At 36.9% G+C, this 22,927-nt stretch overlaps 4 protein-coding genes across 4 annotated transcripts; 1 reads left to right on the forward strand and 3 right to left on the reverse strand.

The window, feature by feature from the left end:
* The first annotated feature begins 8 nt into the window (after window positions 1-8).
* On the forward strand, window positions 9-2,857 carry mcee (methylmalonyl CoA epimerase). The gene is made up of 3 exons (XM_068572608.1): window positions 9-59; window positions 732-1,072; window positions 2,532-2,857. Exons 1-3 carry the CDS (start codon window positions 32-34, stop codon window positions 2,682-2,684), a joined length of 522 nt encoding a protein of 173 aa, XP_068428709.1. The 5' UTR covers window positions 9-31; the 3' UTR covers window positions 2,685-2,857.
* Window positions 2,858-3,940: 1,083 nt separating this feature from the next.
* LOC137787693 (ferritin, heavy subunit) lies at window positions 3,941-7,337 on the reverse strand. The gene is made up of 5 exons (XM_068580384.1): window positions 7,033-7,337; window positions 6,214-6,319; window positions 5,447-5,593; window positions 5,030-5,155; window positions 3,941-4,403 (listed from the first exon to the last, which is right to left on the reverse strand). The coding sequence occupies exons 2-5, from the start codon at window positions 6,313-6,315 to the stop codon at window positions 4,245-4,247; spliced, it is 534 nt and encodes a 177-aa protein (XP_068436485.1). The 5' UTR covers window positions 6,316-6,319; window positions 7,033-7,337; the 3' UTR covers window positions 3,941-4,244.
* Window positions 7,338-10,637: 3,300 nt separating this feature from the next.
* Window positions 10,638-12,579, reverse strand: rplp2l (ribosomal protein, large P2, like). Its single transcript, XM_068573076.1, has 5 exons — window positions 12,444-12,579; window positions 11,489-11,612; window positions 11,334-11,382; window positions 10,987-11,079; window positions 10,638-10,758 (listed from the first exon to the last, which is right to left on the reverse strand). The coding sequence occupies exons 2-5, from the start codon at window positions 11,609-11,611 to the stop codon at window positions 10,676-10,678; spliced, it is 348 nt and encodes a 115-aa protein (XP_068429177.1). The 5' UTR covers window position 11,612; window positions 12,444-12,579; the 3' UTR covers window positions 10,638-10,675.
* A 4,344-nt stretch (window positions 12,580-16,923) lies between these two features.
* Window positions 16,924-20,512, reverse strand: lin7c (lin-7 homolog C (C. elegans)). The gene is made up of 5 exons (XM_068580397.1): window positions 20,317-20,512; window positions 19,221-19,339; window positions 18,986-19,057; window positions 18,676-18,885; window positions 16,924-17,500 (listed from the first exon to the last, which is right to left on the reverse strand). The coding sequence occupies exons 1-5, from the start codon at window positions 20,351-20,353 to the stop codon at window positions 17,333-17,335; spliced, it is 606 nt and encodes a 201-aa protein (XP_068436498.1). The 5' UTR covers window positions 20,354-20,512; the 3' UTR covers window positions 16,924-17,332.
* Window positions 20,513-22,927: the final 2,415 nt, after the last annotated feature.

Consider the following 22,927-nt stretch of genomic DNA (forward strand, 5'->3'; position numbering starts at 1 on the left):
CCGCTGCTGAATTTAGTTCCGACATACAAACATGGCGTCCGCAATGCTGAAGGTTGCAGGTTGGTAGAAATAGTTGTTGTACTACCAAACATATATTTGTATCAGTTCCTTCGTGGTCGAATTATGTATTGGGAAACTTTAAACAACATTGCAACATCATCAATATCAGCTGCGTTACACAAAGTTGCTGTCCCTACTTACGTTGCATCATGGGTTGATCTTCTTGCAAGGTTTGGGTAACGTTCACATGACTCTTGTACGTTTTTTTTGTAAAATGACTGTATTTAATGTATTACTTATATCTGAATACATGCAAAGATAACTTTCATACATACTCTTATAATCACCAATGTTTAAACTTTTTTATTTTTTAAAATTCAGATTAGAAATGATCATATTTAACTTTTGAGACCCTAAATCATTTGACAAATGTCATAGCTGTCCTGCATAAGCTACATGAGATACAAAATGCCAGGCTGAAGTTAGCGAAATGTGTGAAATTGTGCATAATACATGCATAATATTCCTATGTGATGGCGTGGTGCAGCCATATAAATATGTCTTGAGTTTACTCTGTAAAAATCACACAGCTTACCTTGTTACAACAAGCTGGTACATAATATATTGTACAACTAGCCTACTGTCAGATAGTGTGAAATAAGACTTTAGTTAAGGACTTACAAAAACCATAGCCACAACTAATCTCACTACATTTTATTCTGATTATTTAGTGGCAGGTCTTTCCAGATGTTCTCGCCTCACACTACTGAGGACAAATTCAACAAAACCACCCCTCCATCGAGGCCTTCCCGGGTCACTCTGGAAGCTTGGGAGGCTGAATCACATTGCCATTGCTGTCCCTGACATGGAGAAGGCCACTGCTCTGTATCGGGACGTGCTGGGGGCCACAGTAAGTGACCAGGTTCCCCTGCCCGAGCACGGCGTCTCCACAGTGTTTGTGGAGCTCGGCAACACTAAGCTGGAGCTGCTGCATCCTCTGGGGGAGAAGAGCCCGATTGCTGGCTTCTTACAGAAGAACAAGTCTGGAGGGATGCACCACATTTGTATTGAGGTGAGACAGCATTGATAACTTGTCATAGAGATTACACTTGGAGGGTACTTCATCAGGTACATCTGATCAGTATTATGTAGGACTCCAACTCTCCCGCAGGTAAGCTTGAATATAACTTTCTCGCTGCAAACATGATCTGTCGTAGCAGAATAAGCACAAGTATAGCTAATAACACAGACCCGTTCCCGTTATTTGTGCAAGTGAGTCAGCATGCTCTGCAGGCTTTTTTCATAGCAGACATTTTGACTTGTCATACTGGTGTACAGGTGTTCCACAATTGATGGCTCATCAGTAGGCCGTGACAGTGAGCCATTATGCACAATAGCTGAATCCTGAAACCAAAGGAGATAGGTATTTTTTATTCTACCATCCTTCATTTTATTTTTTACACCTGTGATTGTCCTTCCGTGACATGTCTGTTGACTACCAAAACAATAAATTGAGTTCAACAGATAGTAAGTGTCCAGGATTCTTTGGTTTTCAGGATTCTTTGGTTTTCTTGTTGAGGCATGAGTTTTTGCACGTCACTAAGACTTTATGTTATGCAAGAATTGTTTTGAAACTAATAATGTCACATGTTAAAATGTCTTCTGTGAACAATGTAAATACCAGGGCACTGACGGCAATAACACACCTGAATGGAGAGTATCCATTAATTATTTGTTTTACCTGTTTGATGGGTCAAAATGTCTGACCTGAGAATGGCGTTATGTTACAAAAACACCTCTCCCAGTTTAACCCAAAGATGCTCTTTTAGGTCGAATGTCTGGAGACACTGAACTCCAGTGCTAAACTTTTCATGGAAGACTTCCCAAACACTTCATACCTGAAGTAAATCACACCAAAACTAGGAGAATTTTGTGGATTTGCACATTTGGTTTGCTTCTTATTTGGGTTTCTCGGTAAAAGCTAAGATAAACAGTCAATCAATCAAACAACCAATTATCCAAAAGCCCAATAGATAGATGAGCCAATATTAGCCTAATATATATATATATATATATATATATATATATATATATATATATATATATATATATATAATTACTGGTCCATAGGTTGACTAATGAGTAATAAGCACTAAAGAAAAATATAAAATGATGTGTGCACTAATCATCCAGTAGTAGAAACAATATTACAGTTTGTCCACCAGAGAGCACTGAAATGTTTGATTGTAAAATGTCCCTCTCAGTACAAAAAACAACATTGTGTCAAAATACAAAATGTCTTCAGACTTGTCAATTATCAGTCGCTAATTCATTATTATGAAACAAAACAAAATAGCAATTTGCACTTTTTCAAACCTAATTTTAACCACTAGGCCCTCTTTGTTACACTTTTGACACCAAGACAGCACATTTCATACTTGACTGTGTATCGAAGGTTATCAGTATGATATTGAGTGTTTCAGAAATGCCAATGTTAAACAAAAAATATGAAGTTTTCCTGATGTTTGCAGGTAGACAACATTTACGCTGCAATAGCGGACCTGAAAGCTAAGAACATCAGAACTCTGTCAGCAGAACCCCGGATAGGTGCTCACGGGAAACCAGTGATGTTCCTCCATCCTAAAGACTGTGACGGTGTGCTGGTGGAGCTTGAAGAAGCCTGAACACTTCAGTGTGGCAGAAAATGTGTTAATTCCCATTTTTGTGTTTGTCAGTTTGCTGACAAATGTTGATTTTGTAATATTGTTCTTTACAGAACTTTTGATCTCAATGTGGTTCTTTCAGTTCTGTTCTTTACTTTTGTGTTGGGAATAAATTATATTGTTGTCCATTTGCATTTGAGTTAGGACTTTGACGTGTCTTCACTCCACTATTCTACAACAAATAGCAGGATGACTAGTCTCCAATAATAATACACTTCTCCAAGGTGAAACATGCTTAAGTTCAGAGTATAACAAGGAGTGCAGTACAGTAAAACCTAAAAGCTGAGATTTTTTTGGCATGCAGCACAAACGGAAATACAAAAATGAGTTCCCTTAAAGTGAAACATTCAAATGAATTCCCTTAAAGTGAAACATTATTTTTTTTACATGTATAACCATGCCTCTATATTCAATTTAGTTTATTTTGCATAGCCCAAAATCACAAATTTGCCTCAGACCTTTACCATCTGTACACACATGACATCCAATGATATCACCAGGTCACACCAGTCCTGTATTGCTCTGAAGTCAGATCTAAGCACTAGAGCACTCGAAGTTTGCATCTCTGAAAGAAAACAAATGTCCGCGATTACAAACTCATGTGGAAGCAAGTCTACGTTGAAACATTTAGTTTACACATCCTGTAAAAAGGTTGAGTTGGAAATGATTTGATTTTAGATGGTGCATATATATATAGACATTGGAACATTTAAAACAAGTCTTTGGTACCGTCGGCTGATGATCACAATCGTCTATGGAACACTGCGACACAAGTGGCCATTGCTAATGCCTTAAGACACGAACTTCAGATAATCATAATTACGTTAGTTTCACGTCCAGCTGCTTATTTGGGATTCCTGGTGTATATTTTCTAGACACCACAGGCTTTGAGGAAAACAGTAGTTATGTTCTTCACACTCAGGTAAACATTGTGATTATTGTCTCAATTACCAGTCTGTGAAGTCTCTTTTAACTACCAAAACATTTATCTGTCTATACGTTTAAATACAATGCCAATAGCCAGAGCTTTAAAAACCTGTCATTCGCAATAAAAACAGAACCTACAATAGAAGCTCACTGCCTTCTGTTCCGTTTTCTCAGGTTATGGAAGTAAAACCAATCATTAGTACCATTTTTACCCATCTGTCAGTGGACACGTTTCGCCTTTGTTTTTAACATTGGGACAACATAAATAAAACATTTAAAAGACATCAGAATCCAGAGGGTTCATTTTATTTGGTTTAATTAACAGCTCCTGGCATAAAACACAGCAAATGCATAGTAATGACATAGGCAAAGCTGACAGAGAAATGTAAGACGAAAGAGTGGGCTTAGAATGTAATAGCTCACCGCTGTGGGATTAGTGAAGTAATTCAGGTTGAGTAAATGGCAACAAGTAATATAACTGGTTTAAATGACTTGCCAGTACCATGCAGATTGTTTCATATTTGAAGAATAATTGAAAGCAAGAAACAAAATTTACACATGTAGAAAGCATTTGTAAATGTGATTTGGATGGAATTAGCCACTTTCTTTGCCCATGGTGTGTTTGTCGAACAAGTACTCGGCCATGCCGTTCTGAGGAGCACCCATGCGGCGCAGGTTGGTCACCCAATCTCCCAGCTCTTTGATGGACTTCACCTGCTCGTCCAGGTAGTGTGTCTCGATGAAATCACACAACTGAGTGAAAGACAGTTAAATCAAATTAGAGAGCGCAGACGCACGCACGCACACACACACAGGAAAAACGCCTAATAGGGTAAAACTGCCGATTCTTTTCTATTACGTTCTGAAATTAATAATAATGTTAGCAAAGGTTACATAAGAGTTGGATTGACACTTCTGTAATTATGCTATTCTGATGGTATATGATCACACACACATTCAAAACTCACTAAACGACTGCAAAGCAAAACTGCCAAATGCACTAGACTTGAAAAGAACTTTTACTGAATGTTAAAACAAAACAAGCTCAAGTCTGTTGCATAGTACATTTGCTTTAAAAACACCAGAGCTGCAAAATTTGAATATCATATTAGGCCACATTAAAGTCTGACTGATGTTTTTCAACTCTTGCAAAAAAGAAACATTTCTAAATTGCAGGTGCACAACCATGTCAGAAGTGCTTGTTTCAGATTTTTTAAATTCTAAAAACAAGGTAATACTTATGGGTATGCAAGAGGTAACAGTACAAGGATTTTCTAATTATGCTAGAGTTATTGTAATTTTTAGAATTTGGGATTGGTGACTCTTTACATGTGACATGTACATGCTTTGCAACTACCAAGCCACGATTCTATACTCACGTGTGGATCGTTGTGCTCAGAGCAAAGCTTGTGCAAGTCCAGCAGTGACTGGTTCACACTCTTCTCAAGCTGCAGGGCACACTCAAGGGCCTCAATTCCACTGCCCCATTCATCCCTCTCTGGCTTCTGCAATACAAACGCCGGTCAGGAGAACCGTGATACACTTATTAATGAGCCAACAGCAAGCCGTCTGATTATTTTAGAGTGAGTTTGCAGTTTAACGTTCAACGGGTTGTCTGTTTTGTGTCGATGAAAGATAAGCAGCACAGCCCACCCACACCCCTTGTATCTTTTTGGCCTTATGTTACTTTCCCAGTAAGCAGTATACGATAGCACAGGACTAGAAATTTCCCATCCAGTTACTCTCAAAATAGATATTTTCACAAGAATACACAGTCGATCAATATGAGCTTGTACCTTAACATCTTGCAGGAAGATCCTCCCCCCCCTCTGGTTCTGTAGTTTCATTAGCTTCTCGGCATGCTCACGCTCCTCATGTGACTGATCACGGAAGAACTTGGCAAAGTTGTGCAATGCCTGATCATCCCGGTCAAAGTAGTATCCCTGTGAGGAGAATAGAGGGGAATGTTTGGTTGAAAAGCAAAAAAAAAACCCACTAGACTTTCCTTCAGGTGAAACAAACAGTCCTGAAATGTGGCCAAAACATAACACAGAAATACCTATCCACCAAGATAACCACACACAACTAAATTGAGCTTAATATGATAAACTTTAGCTTCAAATGCTTTTAATCAACCCAAAATTATAACACGTGTGTGGTCAATAGCTAAAAGCTGTGCTTTAAGTGAAGCACTTTTTAAAAAAAAAAAAAAGGTCAGGCAATGCACTCCATGCCCCTACTATGTACATAATCTCTAAAAAGGAACTTTAACCTTTACTTTGTTTCTTAGCCACACAACATGAAACAGACAAACCTAGAAGCTCCCTCACATGGTTCACAAACCATTTCTCAATTAAAATGGCTACTTTGAGGGTGGCTTCGAGACATAATGGCAGTGGGACCTCATTACAGTCTGGTTAAAATAATTTAAATCACTTCGATAATAACTGACACCTGTATAACTTATAAGACACAGTTCCTCTTTTGCTTTGTGTGTCAGCCACTCCGGGTTTACCACTCATCTTGTTTTAATTTCCTAAACACTTCTCTATTAGACTCTCACCATGGACAGGTAGACGTAGGAGGCATACAGCTCCAGGTTGATCTGCCTGTTGATTGCAGCCTCACAGTCCTGATGGAAGTTCTGTCTCACTTGGGAACTCATTGTTCTGAAACCCAGCCAACAACACCCTTATTAGACAACTCATAAGCAACAATAGAAGTGTTTGATAATCCCATATGGTGTGTGTGTGTGTGTGTGTGTGTGTGTGTGTGTGTGTGTCATTTCGAAAATGAATCGATTTTCAGTAAATTAAGAAATGTTGACAAGTAATAAAGGCAAAATTTTATTCAGTGAAAATATTTTATTAATTTTGGGTATTTCTTTTTTTTTTTTACCAAATACATCATTTGTTGTAAAGCAATATTCAGTCCTGAACAAACAAGTTACATAAAATAATCAATGGTCCCAACCTTCTTCAGAGGTATCATTTTTCCAGAGCCCACTGCACCAGAACAAACTATTACCCGAGTATCACAGACAACTGATTTTATTTTTTACAGCTAACATGTTGCAGAACGTCAAACGTCGCATTCGGAGACGCTTGAACCTACGACGGTTTAAACGTTTAAACATTTCTTTTGTGTGCCATGTTGTTGTGTCCGATGTTGTGCGTCATGCCTGGCACCGAACAGGATACCGCTCCGCAGAAGGACGAGAGCCAACTGCGCCAAGGCCTCAGTTGCGCGACGGGCAGGAGATAAACAACCGTACCAGCGTCGAGCGTTAAGTCACTGAGCACACATCTACGGAGACGTGGGTCCGTCCGCGGCAAATACACACGCACACACACACACTACAAACTTTGAGATGAATTCTTACCAGATTTCAGTGGCAGGGTTTCTCGTAAGGATGTCGAAAGGCTGTCCCGAGGGTCTCGCGCCGTTGACCAAACAAACAGTTCAGCTAGCTAGCAAGCTAAACGTATTCAGGATATCTCAGCTAGCTGATGTTTCGAGGTAAAAATAAATTGGATTAAATGGTTATCAATTGTCTGGTCTGAACGATCAAAGCAATTGTAAGGGTACGAAGACAGTTGAAAGGTTGCCGTTCAAGCACTGTTGAAGCAGGTAACCTTCACTGTCCGCTAGCGACTCGACCGACTGATAAGAATACGGTAGGCGCCGTGACGTCACTGACCGTAAGAGGGCGGGACAGGGAGGAGGCTGAACCACGCGCTGCCCCGCCCCTTGTGCATTTATGTCTTATTGTATTCAAATACAGAGGTTTTTCAAAGGTAGCAAAGTACATTTTCTGATTTACAATTTTGCGGCATTTTAATTTTTGTATTTTGTGCTCCATTGTACATTTACTGCACCAATCCTGGTGCAAAGTAACTACTCAAGTACAATTTTAAGATATTGTACTTTATTTGAATTGGATTAAATAATTCCATTTTCTGCTACTTCTTCACTACTTCAGAAGGAAATATTGTTCTTCTTGCTCCACTCCATTGATTTTTATGTTTGAGATTAAGTTACTTTGCAGATTAATATTATGAATACCTCAAATGTACATATAAGGCAGCAATAATCATAATGCAATGTGCTATCCAGCATAATAAGTACTTTTGATATTTTTGTAATGGTTATCTGTTAGGTATGTTTTGAGTGTAATACCATATTACCATCATATTTAAGTTTTGACTCCACTAGATTTATCTGATAGCTTAAGTTGTATCACTTGCTGATAAAGATTATGCGGTGAAAACATCTGATTGGTGAATGACATATAATACATTATAGATTTAATTATCCAACAAATAAATCAGGTAAAATAGGCCAATCGTGACCAGCTACAATATTGAAATGCTGCTTATAGTCAAATGTATCAATACAACTAATATAACACTCTACAGGAGCCTTTTAGCACAAGGAACACTTCTAGGAGTAGAGCAAAACAAAAGGATCAAGTTCATTTGTAAAGCCACAAATCACAACTTTATATCAGAGCAGCGGACTAACAATATCTACAGCACACAGCATCCTCTATCCTCAGACTTTCAACATAAAAAAGCATGTAGCTAACATGATGACTCAGCTTTTAACACCAAACAACTCAGCTCTTTGGAAAACTCAAAAAGTTGGGGATTAAGTAATTCTTATAGTCATGCACATGACTAATTGTCATGTTGAAACATACTGTGTGAGTCATCACATTCAAAGTTCATAATGTAACAGTGTAATTTCATCTTTCACAAGGTTAGATTACCAACCTAATTACCAAATGGGCAATTGTTGCTGGGCGCCAAACCCCGTCACAAAGTAAAATTAACTTAATAAAATAAAAATTAATGTGAAACACAATTTCCTGTATTTGACTATATATACTATGAATAACATAGTAAGGAAAAGGGGTGGTTTCTTGCCTTGAACGGGACACCGTACCTTTTGTAGAATAAGTATTATATCACTGTCAAGATCCCTTTATCAGATATCTTCTATTTAGGGCCAGCCTGCCAGCGTAGGAGCACAAATGTGTAGGCTTGTGTTTACCAGAAAGTGCTGCAGGAGCCGTGCAAATGCTGTACAAACAAAAATGTACCCATAACATTTTCTCACAGGCATTGTCAACTGTATTAAAATGGTTTTGTGAGACATCGTAGGATAATAGTAAGAGGATGAATGCTTCTCAAGAATTCACACTATTGAAATGAATGTTATTTGTTGGTTTCCATGCTGTCCATAATTTACCTCCAGGATGTTAACCTTTGACCCACATGAATTGGAAGCACAAAATGATATGACAACCCAAGTAAAACTTCAACATCAAGATGTTTTTACTCTTCAGCCTTACTGATTGCAGTTAACACTAAAAACCTCAGATTTCACTTATTGAATTGATTAGTTTGATGGCTGTTTTGTAATTAATTTTTTCCTTCTTTCGATACATAAAAATGTATCTTGTAATTGGATTTTGCCTTGGATTCCATGGCAACTCGTAAGACTACATATATTTTTGTAAATAGTGAATCTTCAATTAATCAAAATGGTCTTTAGTTCAAAGCCAGTTTGCTTTAAAAACAGTTGGCAAACCGTCATCTGAAGACACATCATAGAAATTATTATGTACAAGCACCATAGCAGTAAATAATGCAGGTATAAGCATACTGTGTAGGGATTAACATATAACTCATGGATAATTTAAAAAAAGTTTAAACAATATGAAATAGAGGGCAACCGCATCTTCTTTATGTTTATGTACAGTGCAAAACATATTTAGGCATAATTACATGATTAATGAATCATTAACAAGCTAAGTTCGGTAGTTGCTCTGGTGGGCTACAGCACAATCACTTGTAGTAGCGCTAAATGTGGATAATAAAGTCAAACTGATTTCTGACTTTGACAGTTATCAAGTTCCTCTTTAATGGAACCAGCTTCCACTTTCAGTCCGGAGAGCTGACTGTCACATTTAGGAGACTTAAGACTCTTTAATAGCGCATATAGTTAGGGCTGGCTCAGATTTGCCCTGGTCCAGCCCCTAAAGTAGATATGTTGCTATAAGCCCAGACAGCTGGGGACATCTTAGACTATACTGAGCTCCTCTCTGCTTCTGTATGAATTCATGTCCGATCAATGCAGATTACCAACTATGATCTTTCTCCGGTGTCTTCGTGCTTTCTCGTCTCACAAGGTTACATTGATCGTGGTAAATCTGGGCCATTCTCCTGACCGACGCCTTTTATTAGTGACATTGCTATCATACGGAGACAGTAACAGACTTAATAAACTGGTGAAGGCCGGCGCCATCATTGGCTGCAAACAGGACTATCTGGAACAGGTGGTGGAGAGGACTGAAGAATTATTGTCTATATCGGACAACCCTCTCCACCACCTAATGCAGGGACAGCGGAGCACTTTCTCCAACACTCATCCAGCTCTGCTGTTCAAGGACCGATACAGGAGAACACTCCTGCCAACAGCAGTAAGCGTTTATAATCATCTCTGGCCAGATTGTCCTTGAATTGAATCATAAAAAATCCAAGCACCGCTTTTATTTAGTGACTGTATGTACACAGTAGTGTATATACTTTGCATATTCCTTAAATGTAATATGTTCTGCCCTGCTATTGTATTATATGGAGTATGTTCATAATTAATGTTACATTTACTCTATAACTTGCTTGCTGCTGTTTCAAACTAATTTTCCCCTGGGGATGAATAAAGTATATATCTATTAGTATTGCCAATACCATTACTGCTTTTATTATAATTATTCCACTAGATCCACTGTTCACTCACTCATATGCATCGTAACTTTCACGTTGGTCATGCTGCACCATGACGTCTATTTCACTTCCGTCCATCCAGAGGGATCTTCCCGTTTCTCCTCCACAGCGGTGCAAAGGCCCGGGACAGAGGACGTTGTATGTATTGGCACCAAGGCAAAATTGTGATTGTGTGCAAAGAAAAAAATTCAAATAGTTTTGTTTTTATAATTTTTTTTAATATCCGGAAAAAGTTTAGTCGAAGAGGCCGAATCCCATGTCGTCATCGGACTCCTCAGACTCTTCTTTCTTCTCTTCCTTCTTCTCCTCAGCGGCAGCTGAAGAACAAAAAGCACTTCATATTATTTCTTGCTTTCGTCACCGTAACATTTAAACAGCTAGCAATAATTATTAACATTTATGCCATTACGTGACAAATTGTATAAATGTGAAGTCACATTGTTTTTTCTATCAAATATCAAATTATTATCATACAAGGTGTAGGCCAAGGCAGTGTGTGCCAAACATTAAGAGTGACAAACAAGGTGCTAAGCTGCAACACTCACCTGCAGGGGCAGCAGCTCCACCTGAGCCAGCAGCCGCAGAGCTGGCAACGGCTACAGCACCGCCGGCTGGGACGCTGGCCAGTTTACCGTAACCTGAGGAGACACAAGTTGGCAGACATCAGCTTAAGTGAAGCTGATAACATTGACACTGCAGTCACAAGACAGCGGTCAGACAGTATGCTATCGTTAGTCATGATTTCACAATTTAGTTCGTAATACTGACAGCTTGTTTCATCTTAGATAACAATTAGCATGTTGCCTACCTCTGTAAATACAACATTTGGATTCAAAGATAGTTACCCTGATTTTTTCTTTCTTTCTCAATTAAATCTACATTAAACACTCACCTGTGGCAATCACCTCCTCCACATTCTTGCCTGTGAGCTCAGAAATTACCTGTTGGGAGATCAAATGTGTGAATATCAAAAAGGAACCAACTAGTCAATGGTACAAGAACTGCTGTCACAACATTAGACACAGTGAAGTGCAGGATGCTCAGTACCTTGTCCAGGCGTGTGTCATCGGCCTCAATGCCAACACTTTCTAGGATCTTCTTGATATCCTTGGACTCAGGTTTTTCATTGCCACCGAGGGCAGCGAGCAGGTAAGCAGCAACGTAACGCATCCTGCAAAAAATGAAAAATAACCAGGAAGGTTCAAACTGTGAGCAGATGTGTTTATGGACGCCACTAACCAGAAATCAAACATCGACACGTTTGGAAACTTAAGCATAACCATAATAACAGTAAACGTAACCCCGTGCTAAAGTAATTCTAGAATTGATTTATGAAATACTTAAATATTTATACGTCCTAATTCAACAGATTGACGTTAAAACACAAAAGCATGACTGACACTCAGTTTTAAGTAGGTAATTTATTAGCAAAAATCAGACCAAGTCTTTTTTTTTTGTTACCACCTGCAGAAGTTTCTGATCTAACCAGCTAACGCTACTTCGCACGTGACAGCAATAAGCAGCATAATCGACCGATTTGTTTATTTTATCTACTATAACGTCAGATCGTAACAACAAATTTGAGTTGAATTATTACCAAGACAGTCAGAAAACATCGTTGCTGAATTCTGGCCATGAATAAAAAAAGAGGGCATCAAATATGAGCGTAGAGACCAGACTTATCGGCGTGATCTCCATTTTAAGTATTTAGCATAAACTATCTGGAGGGAAAGATTGATTCTCAGACAAACGTTAGTTAAAAACGTGTGAAATAAATATTACATCGCTTCCACCCATGTGGCGGTTCTTTAGTAATGTTAGCTTACGAGAAGCTAATTTAGCCGGCAAAGACGGTGTGGTGTTGGATATTGGAATAATATCGTAAAAATGACGCACGTTAATCCTTTTGAGCTATCGGGATTGATGGTGTACTCATTTATATTGATAACATGGGGATTCTCCACGTGAAAAATACATGTATTATATGTTTAAATACACTCACTTGAGCTAGACGGTGAACGCGTGTTCACTTCGAGGTTAGCACGGATAGAAAGGAAGTTACGCCACCCATGAGGGCGGAAAAAAACCTCGCTCCTTCTTCTTCGTGTTAAATAAAAGACAGAAAACAGGAACACCGCCACCTGCTGTCCCAGAGAGTGCAGTGCACACTGGGTGAGTTTCGAGGTGTTTCACGGACTGCTTTAAAATAAGAGGATTCCATTTCAACTATGCAACTGTGATTTGAAAGATATTATACTGCGAGAAACTCAATGTCCAGAGACAATGTTGATATCTTATAGTGCAGTCACGAAGCGGTATTGTAAACCTCTAAACAAACCAACAATGGTTTCGTACATAAGACGTAGAGAAATATCTAAAAAAAAGAGAAGAGACAGAAAACCACCATGCTTTATTTCTAAAACAGCTTAATACAAAAAACAGTGAAATGCAAGAGATATTTATCTGATTGTGGCATTTTAACTTCATTAAAAAATGTATATTCTATTAATTTATGACATATTTATTTTTTATTACATACATGTTTGTATGTAGATTAATGTTTTTGCTGAATGAAATTTTACTTGATACAATAAAGCCAAGGGATTAAAAAAAAGCAATATTGAAAGGTCCTAATCACTGTCCAAGAAACCAATAACATGCATACACATAATACCTCTTACTGTTTGCCAAGCACATTCTTTTGAGACTGATTTATGTAAAACATCTATCACTTAAAGTATGTCAGACATGACAATCATCATGAAGAGTGAATTATTTTTTTTGCCGCCTGTAATTGCATCTTCTAGAAAAAAAAACAGACATGCCTTAATGTCTGTTTTTATATATGTTACATAGCACATCTTATTGCTTTTTTTTTATGAATTTGATTATCACAAGTGTCCTCTACTTTTTGACTGCCTTCAGTGGTTTTTCTTAATGTTTTTTAGCCTAAAAATAAATATAAATAACGTTCAAAATACCTTCAGAAGTCAAATATTGAAGCAGTTTATTTAATCTTTAATCCAACTGTTATTTTATTCTACATCAAACATTTTACATTCCACATCAAGGTAACACAGTAAACTGGGTAAGAAACCAGAACACAACATAAATACAACACAGTCTACAGGTAAAACTCCAAAACAAGCACAGACTCAAATATTTCAAAACATTATCAAAGTTTTCACAAGTGTTGAAAGTTTGGTCTTGGTACTAGAAAGAAAAGACAAATCAGTTCAGCTGTCAGAAAACAGGTGCTCCAACGTCAGGAGATCTCAGTCCAACAGCAGTGCTGCTTTCAGACAGACTTTGCTGATATTGCCCTGGTACAGTCAAAATGGAAGTACCAATTATTCCTGGTATTTGTTTTTAGGAAAATCACTTATAAAAATTGAGAAAAATATCAAAAGAAAGCTATTATAAAAAATACTCTATTGACCATTCCAATATATAGACAAGGGAAACTTGTAGAAAGTTGAAAGGTACATCCACCAAGTTAGACAATGGTCAGTGACATTCAGTGGTGAGTGTGACTGTGCAATATCAACACCAAGTCTTATTACATTTTTTCCTGATTTACTATTCATGTGTGTAAGCAGTGAATCTAGTTAGCTAATGTTTGATAAAACACAATACATTATATTAGGGCATTTGCGACATCTATGTACACCCAAACTCTCAAACAAAAGTATGCTCACAGTAGCTATGGAATGGTCTATTGCTAACCACATTTTCACGAAAGCCTTTTCTTTGTATCCGGGCCATTATCGATTAGATAGCAAGGCTAATGTCAAATGGAGACTTTCACATTAACTACTTGACAGTCATCCGTATGAGAAAGTTACAAACATTGTAAATGTCTCATAAGATAGTTTAACTCCAATGTGTCCAAGTGCAGCGTTCCTAAACGGAGGCATTTGTCCTAACAGCCTAAAAGCAGTCATTTCCAATAACATTCTGCAATAAAATGACAACTAATATGCACCATTACAGGATATTTCCAACGCTTTTTTTAATGACCTTGCATAGATAATTGATTTTGCATTCAGTTTTTGCAGTGAGTTTGTTTTATTTTATGCCTTGTCCCAAAATTCTGCATTTTTCTTAAAGAAGTAATGGATTACAGAACGGGCTACGTGGGTCATCATTTTTGTCTTGCAATATTTAAAGCAATATTACAGTAACGTACAATTCGGCAAAGACACCTTTCACTGACTTGAGTGAAGATAAAACATCACATTTAACAGAACAGCAGAATTTAAGTTGACAGTAACAATATGGATATTATGTCGGGACTGTGACAAAGAAAAGAAAATAATTAAATAGTGTTTGTTTGCTCTGAAGTTTACTTTAGCAAACAGCCATTTTTGTTCCAATTATTATAATTATTATTTAGTTCCCTTCCTTTAATGTATCTTAAAAGATGGTGGGTGACTAAACAAAAACACCCAATGGGTGACCTAATTTAATATTCATTCGTCACAAAGACTGCACTATTAAATTAGCACAATATCGCCATTTCGGCCATGACTCAACTGGACATCCATCAACTGGGCATCTTATACTGATTTTTGTTTGAGTGATAAAATGTTTCAAAGAACTATGACTTCCAGACTTGTTTGATTGACATGTTGCATGCACAAATAAGTGTAGGATTTGGGTTTCTCTATGGGGGAAGGTGTTTTTAAAAGCATTAATATTTCCACGTTATAATTAGGAACATCCATATTATAGCTAAACATGCTTTCAGCAAACACGTTAAAACTATAAAAAAGAGTTGTAAGTGTTGTAAACACGTGAGGATATATATATGTATATATATATGTATATACACACACATATATATATATATATATATATTTCCACATATACATATATACACACACATACATATATATATATATATATACACATATATATATATATATATCATATAATATATATGATATATATATATATATCATATAATATATATATATATATATATATATATAATATATATATGTATATATATATATATATATATATATATATATATACATATATACACACACATACATATATATATATATATATATATATATACACATATATATATATATCATATAATATATATGATATATATATCATATAATATATATATATATATATATATATATATATATATATATATATATATATATATATATATATATATATATATATATATATATATATATATAGACACTGTTTTGACATTAGCCAGCTGAAACATGCCTGTCAGGAACTTAACTATTTGGCAGTAATCATTCTTATTTTTCAAAAACTGTGCCGATTGTATATTAAATATGAAGTATATGGGTGCCACTTAAATGGTGGCTTTAATGAAGAAAAGACCACTATTAGTGACAATAAAAGAATAATGACAAAAATATATGGAAATAAATCACATATCATTAAATTAATATGGGAGTGCTCTGGTTTTTGAGAGAAAGAATCATAAAAGAAGTGGTTGTTTAAATTTTAAGACATGTTTCTATACACCTTATCCTAGCACTAGTTAAAGATGTCAATGATTACCAGGATTTAAAAAACATGTTTGTTCTACAAGACATTGTTAAACAAAATGTTAAAAACGGACAAAAGAAATTATATATATATATATATATATATATGCCAATGCAGCAGCAGATTTACAGCACAATCCCCTAAACGCAGTGAAAAGTCTGAATATATATAGTAGTAGCCGTACATCAGTCAAGATAACGACATCAGCCATTTCATTCATCAAAGCAATGACAAAAGCTCACATTAGGCATTATTGTGACCAAAGAGGTTGTTTGATATTCCAAAGACAAATGTTAAGGAACTGACTTCCAGCTACGTACTGTACCTGGTGAAAAGGAAACCCACAACATATAGTACATTCCTGATTTATGTCAAGACGACTTAAACAGAAGATGAACAGGTTTTATATTGTGTCATGGTAAAAGCAAGATATTCGCTTATGAAGGTTTATTATTTATTGAAAGTAGAATTGTGAGTTTCTGTGGCGGCAGAAATTTAGATCAAAAGTTGCTGAGGCCCCATTACATCACTTACAGTGCCTACTGAGCTTTTTATAGTGTGGTGTGACGTTAGAAAACTATAAATGTACGCCCAGAGAAAAATAGATAATCCATCATTTTTGTTTTGAAGGGTCCTCTCAGTGGTTCCCTTATTATCCAGCAAACAGCCGTCTCTTTTTAACTAGTTAAAATCTTCATTAACTCCTCCAAAGCCTCCCTTCAACAACTACAACAAAACTGCACCTTCTCAGAGTTTGCACAATTAAAGGGTTTCTCCATACGCCACCATGTATTTATGTAAATTCAGATCTTTGAGAATAACAGATGCAAAGGATTTAGTAATTCCTACCACAAGCATTTAATTAGCAGTACTTGACTTTAAACCATTAAAAATAAAAACAACGGTGAACACAGTACATAAGATAAACATTGGTAGTGGCTGTGATAAAATAATTAAAAACACTACCTTTCCAGTTGAAGGAATTGTGTAGTTGGTCTCAAAAGCATTCAGAGTTGCATTCAAATTGTCAATTCAAAGATAATGCACACGTGTGAGTGACCACCTACACTGACAATCATGATCATTATAATGTTTGTCTAGAGTTAGTGTACAGTGTAACAATAGTGAATATCTAAAAAAAAAAAAAGGCTAAAGAAAAAGGGTAGAAGCAGAATATACAGTATATGTGAGTATGAACAAAAACTAAAAAGTTGAGTGTATTTGTGAAGCATTTTTTTCGGGCCAAGGAGATTAAAAAGGAAAAAAAAAGGAGGATACCAGAATACATGGCCAGAAGGCTAAAGGAGGAGAGACATGGGAGCTGGGTATCAACACAGATAAATCCTACTGGGGGTAGTTGTTCTGTTGCCGGCGCTTCGCCGACCTCATTTTCTCAAAGCGTGACTCCATTTCCTCGAGGACTTTGGGGGTGTACCTTACTACCAGCTTCACTGTGCCCTGAGCGGCTTTGAGGAGTTCCACAGCTTTCTCATGGTGCTCACCTTCCACACTCTGGGAAAGACACAGAAACATGCTGTAAGATTTGAACACAAGGAGGAATAACAACTATAGTAAAGTCCACTGTTTTTAGAGCGTCATAATCCAAAAGGCAATCTACAGTGGGCAATTGTGAAAAAAAGTTATGTTGTAACCTATGGAAGAAACAATAACTTTAATACTTTATTGGAATTGGAGTGATCATAAAACTACCATAAGCTTTGGCAGCCTGGTTCAACCATATAAACATTTGTAATTTGGAAATTTTAATAGTTGAATAAACTGAGCAGTAAACACAATCTATTAGATCACTGTTATTGGCTGATTCTGGAATATTAAATTAACTAAGCATATATGCAGTGTCGTGAAGAGTTTTTTTTTTAAGTAAATATGTTTAAATTCAGTTCTTCAACAAAACACATTGTGTGCATCCTTGAAGCCTATAAAACATGATGAATGCAATTCTCTTCCTCATAAAATATTCTTAGAGGCAATTCTCAGAAGAGTTTGAAAACTTTGTCGTTTACATTCATATTTGCTTTCCAAGCAAGTATTCTCCCCTTTGCCTTTGTTGGCGCTTTATTGACAATGATTCTTTCAACCACCAACTATTTAGTGGAATAGTGTACAACCATTGGCAGGACTGAGTATGCGGCGTGTACATACACGGGGTAATGCTTGAATATTCCTACTGACAAATCAAGGACCAACTCCTAAAAACATTGCTGTATTGCAACACTGAAAAAGAAATACTCTACTCTGTCACTTTATGATGCAGTTCTTCTGACAGCCGGTTTGTGCTACTTTATTGTTCAAAGGGACTGTTGAAAATAACAAACTTAATGATAAAAACACATCTCTGTCCAACTTTGGTGGCAAGTACACTTAACACATGAAAAGTGTCAAGTTAAAGTTCAACTCAGCTTTATATTAAAGAAGCAAAGCTGAGTTTTGGAGAGAGTCTAAAGACATCGGGTATTCTTGGCTTTGCAGATTGTTACGCCTTTTAAGGCAAATTTATGATTTATAGAAGTAAATTTATGGGGTTGTAAATTGTTAATCTGCCCTAATTGCTGGAGTATTTAGTTAATGAAGCCTTGCTTACAAAAAGGTCAGCTGAAGTGTGTGTCATGGTAAAGCTTCACTTTTAACATCCTGGGGTAAGTCTGGATTTGATGAATTGAACATACCACCCCATTAACAGAGAGAAGCTGGTCGCCTCTCTTCAGGCCTCCATGTCGGTCGGCAATGCCTCCTGGGATGATCCGTGAGATATATATAGGCGAGTTTTGCTCCTTTCCACCCATTATATTAAAACCCAAGCCTTCTTCTGTTTTGGGCAGTTCCACCACACGTGGATGTGAGTGTCCCTCACTTGCTGCAAAAGCTGCCACAGTTGCCTACAAATTAAAAAAAGTGGTGTTATTCAACTTTTGCAAATGCATTGTATTTCTCAAGAGCACCTTTATTAGAAAAATATGCTATTTGACTTGGGTATACCTTAGCTGTGGCATTGGCCCTGACCTCAGGACTGCTGTTGATGTCCACCGTTTCATAAACATGTTCATAAACCTAAAAAGACATTGTTGGACAATATTTGATCACATCCCAGCAACAGCTGCTAGATTTCCAAACTCTGTTTTGCCAATACATTGGTTTAACACCAGAGGAGAAAAGTGAACTAATGCCATCTCACAGTTAAGTATCTCGAAATAATAAAGACAAAGGCTCTTACTTCTCTGACAGCATTGCAGAATTCACTCTGTAAGACCCTCTGCAGCGCCTGTAGCTTCTGGGGAGGCACCTCCCCTGTCCTTTGGAGCTTATCAAGCAGTTCAACAGCTCTGTTAATATCTGTCAACAAAAACACATAAACACCAATGTCAGGGTTTTCATTGATAACTGCACATTTTGACATTCCCAATGACTGTTTACTGCAAAATCTAAACCAGTGTAACGCTAAGATGCAAGAAACTATGAATAAGCTCAGCAAATGCTTTTTGTTACCACTGAATTAATACCTTAAGTTATTTACTGATCATTTGTCAGTTTAAATGTCATTAGTTAGTCTGAGATTGAATTAAACTCTACATTTGTTTTGATGATAAATACGTTGTCCTTGTGAGTTTGTCCTACAACACTGTTAATATACCATAAATACAACTATTATTAATACTACTACTAATAATATTAATAATAAAGTGTTAAGATGTCTTAGTAAAGCAACCACATAACACAAAGCAACTACATAACACTCCAAAGCAAGATATACAATAAGATAACTTAGTGCTTTATTAGTCCCAAAGTAGTACATGTCAAAGCTAACATATAGCTAGCTAGGTTATAGAAACATTATCAGATGCTCTGTCAAAATAAATAACCATAAGGACAAAAACAATCCTATTTTATATGTGTGCATTATTTGTCCTGCTCATTTTAGCTGCTGATGAACAAGCTGGTGTAAATAACTGTCTGAAACTTCAATTAAACAACAAACGTCGAACCTTTAACGCACTAGGTTCACTGACTATAATTGGAATTTTGTCAGTTAGCAAGTTAGCTCTGAGCTAGGAGTTAGCTGACAAACGACCCTAACTCTCGCTCGGTGACTTGCATGTATATAGCGTTATCCAGTCATAGACTCTGGCAGGACGTCAGCAAGACGTCGTTAGCCTATAACGAGAATATGGTACTTTCACCAACAGTAAAGTACAGTTAACGTCCTGCCGTCAGGAACAAGCCCAGCTCTCTGAGGCTAAAGCTAAGCTAGTTTGGTTAATGGATCACAACAAATACTTCTAAGCTAACGCTAGCTAGCCGATTAACTTTACCTCTTTCCAACCGCACGGGCTCCCCAAGCGATGCCATTCTGGAAACAAGTGGTTAGTTAATGTCAGGTAGTTTCTGCGTTAAACACTGTATATGGAAAACGAAATTTGGTGATCCCAGCTCACGTTACGGCGCTTAACCGAGACGATAAATCAGAGAGATTAGCCAAGTTAGCCGGCTAGGCTAGTTGCCAGTGTCATGATGCATTCACGTAATACTCGTAAAGTGTACAACTCGTCACCACGATCATGTTGTTTTCCCGGAGTTATGGATGATCGGAGCCACCACTGAACGCATCTATCCTAACGAATGTGAATACGTCAATATTTTATTTGTAAACAGTCCAGACGTAGTTAAATATGTATGTGATACTATATATATGTATGTATGTGTGTGTGTGTGTGTGTGTGTAGATATATATATTTATATATACAGCCGTTCGAAAGTGTAACTTAGAAATCTCCTTATTTTTTAAAGAAAAACACCGTTTTTTCAATGAAGATAACATTAAATTAATTTAAAAATGCACTCTTTACATTGTTATTCTGGTAAATGACTGTTATAGGTGGAGACGTCTGGTTTTTAATGAAATATCTACATCGGAGTATAGAGGCCTATTTCCAGCAACTATCACTCAAGTGTTCTAATGGTACATTGTGTTTGCTAATCTCCTGAGAAGACTAATGGATGACTAGAAATCTCTTGTAGAATGATGTTAGCACAGCTGAAAAAAGTTCTGCTGGTGAGAGAAGCTGTAAAACTGGCCTTCCTTTAAGCGAGTTGAGTAACTGGAGCATCACATTTGTGGGTTTGATTATACTCTCAAAATGGCCAGAAAAATGATAACCTTCATGTGAAACCTGCCAGTCCGTTCTTGTTCTTAGGAATAAAGGCTATTCCATGCAATAATTTGTGAATATATATATATATATATATATATATATATATATATATATATATATATATATATATATATATATATATATATATATATATAATGGTTTAGTGTAGTTGACAATGGAAGTTCTTTATATTCTTAAAGATCCTACCACTTGAGTGGAGTTGATTCCCACTCTGAATGTTGGATATACCATGAGGACTCAGGTTCAACTTTAAGGATAGGTATTGGGTTGTGCACGTTTGGTGTGCTGCGAACATGGACGATGGACCTTATGTGCCGTGTTTAGCCCACTGTTGGTCTACTTGCAGCATCCAGGAAAAAGGTGTTTATTAAACAATCACACAATCAACAGTAATCTGTTAGTGCATCATTACCTGTGCAGCAACCATACATTGATGCTCATAGCTCAAGGGATTAATACATAACATCGTATGTATAGGTGACAGGGGACCAACCAGAACCTTCTTTGGCATTTTGCTGACACCAAGGGGGAATATTCTCTCTGCTGCCCTCTACTGGTTGCAGCCCATACTGAGACTCCACTACAGAAGTCTGCAGAAAACTGCTGCTGCACTGCTCCATGTGGGCTGAAACTTTAAAGCTCAATTCACTTCTGACCACACCCCAGTGATGACAAGCAAAGTGTTTGCCTTTGACATCTGATGAAATACACCTAGTATGGCATCACTGATCGGGGTGCAGCCAGAGGCGCAACACACTTAAATTTAGTGAAGCAGCAATATTTATTGTCTTTTAAAAAAATGTAAACACGAAAGGCTAATTGTTTTTGTCCTGCAACTTCTGTCACATCTATGGATTACACTTCCATTGATGCATTATTTCTGATCAAAAAAGACAATATGGGCTCAATTCTGACTGAAAGACCACTGGTCATTTCAGGGTCACTTTGATTAGGAGATGACAGTTATCTATTACCAACGCTTTGTGTAACAAAAACAGCTAAAGGGTCCTACTCATGATAGCTGGAGCAGCTCAGAATAACTTGTCTATTATATATGGCAAACGGTTAAATTCATTGTTCTCATCACTGATGAACAACACCTCCCACCCCATGCAGGACACTCTGGCAGCGCTGCACAGCTCCTTCAGCGACCAGCTGATTCACCCCTGGTGTCTTAGGGAGAGGTACTACAAGTCCTTTCTTCCCGCTGCTGTCAGGCTGCACAACAAGCTGAGCTCCCAGTGGGCCACAAACCACCTGAACGCTTGTGAACACAAATCACTTGAGCACTCTGAACACTCCTGGTGCAATAACTATGTTCAAGTATGTTTAAGAACGTTTCTACATTTTTTTTATTCAATCTGTATATTTCTTTATTCAGTCTGTATATTTTTATTTCATCTGTATATTTAATATTTTTTCACTGCTAATTTTTTATTTTATTTTATTACCATTCTACTGTTTATTTATATTACTGATTTAAAAAAAATATTATTTACTTGTGAGCAATGCTGCTGTAATCCTGTAATTTCCCAACTGAGGGACTAATGAAGGATTATTTTATTTTATCTTATCTTATCTATGCTGAAAATGTGTAAGTGCTCAGACACGTTGTTTGAATTGTATTAAATCATTCAAACTCCAGGAGGGATTTTATGTGAAAAGCAAGACTGAACAAATGCTAGTCTTCCTGTAGGATAACTCAATACTTTCTGCTTCTTACTTTGTTTGTGCAGCCATGACAAGAAAC

This window comes from Clinocottus analis, unplaced genomic scaffold (genome assembly GCF_023055335.1).
Source record: "Clinocottus analis isolate CAN_PGR_092001 unplaced genomic scaffold, fCliAna1.0.p SCAF_1, whole genome shotgun sequence".
NCBI classification, from domain to species: domain Eukaryota; kingdom Metazoa; phylum Chordata; class Actinopteri; order Perciformes; family Cottidae; genus Clinocottus; species Clinocottus analis.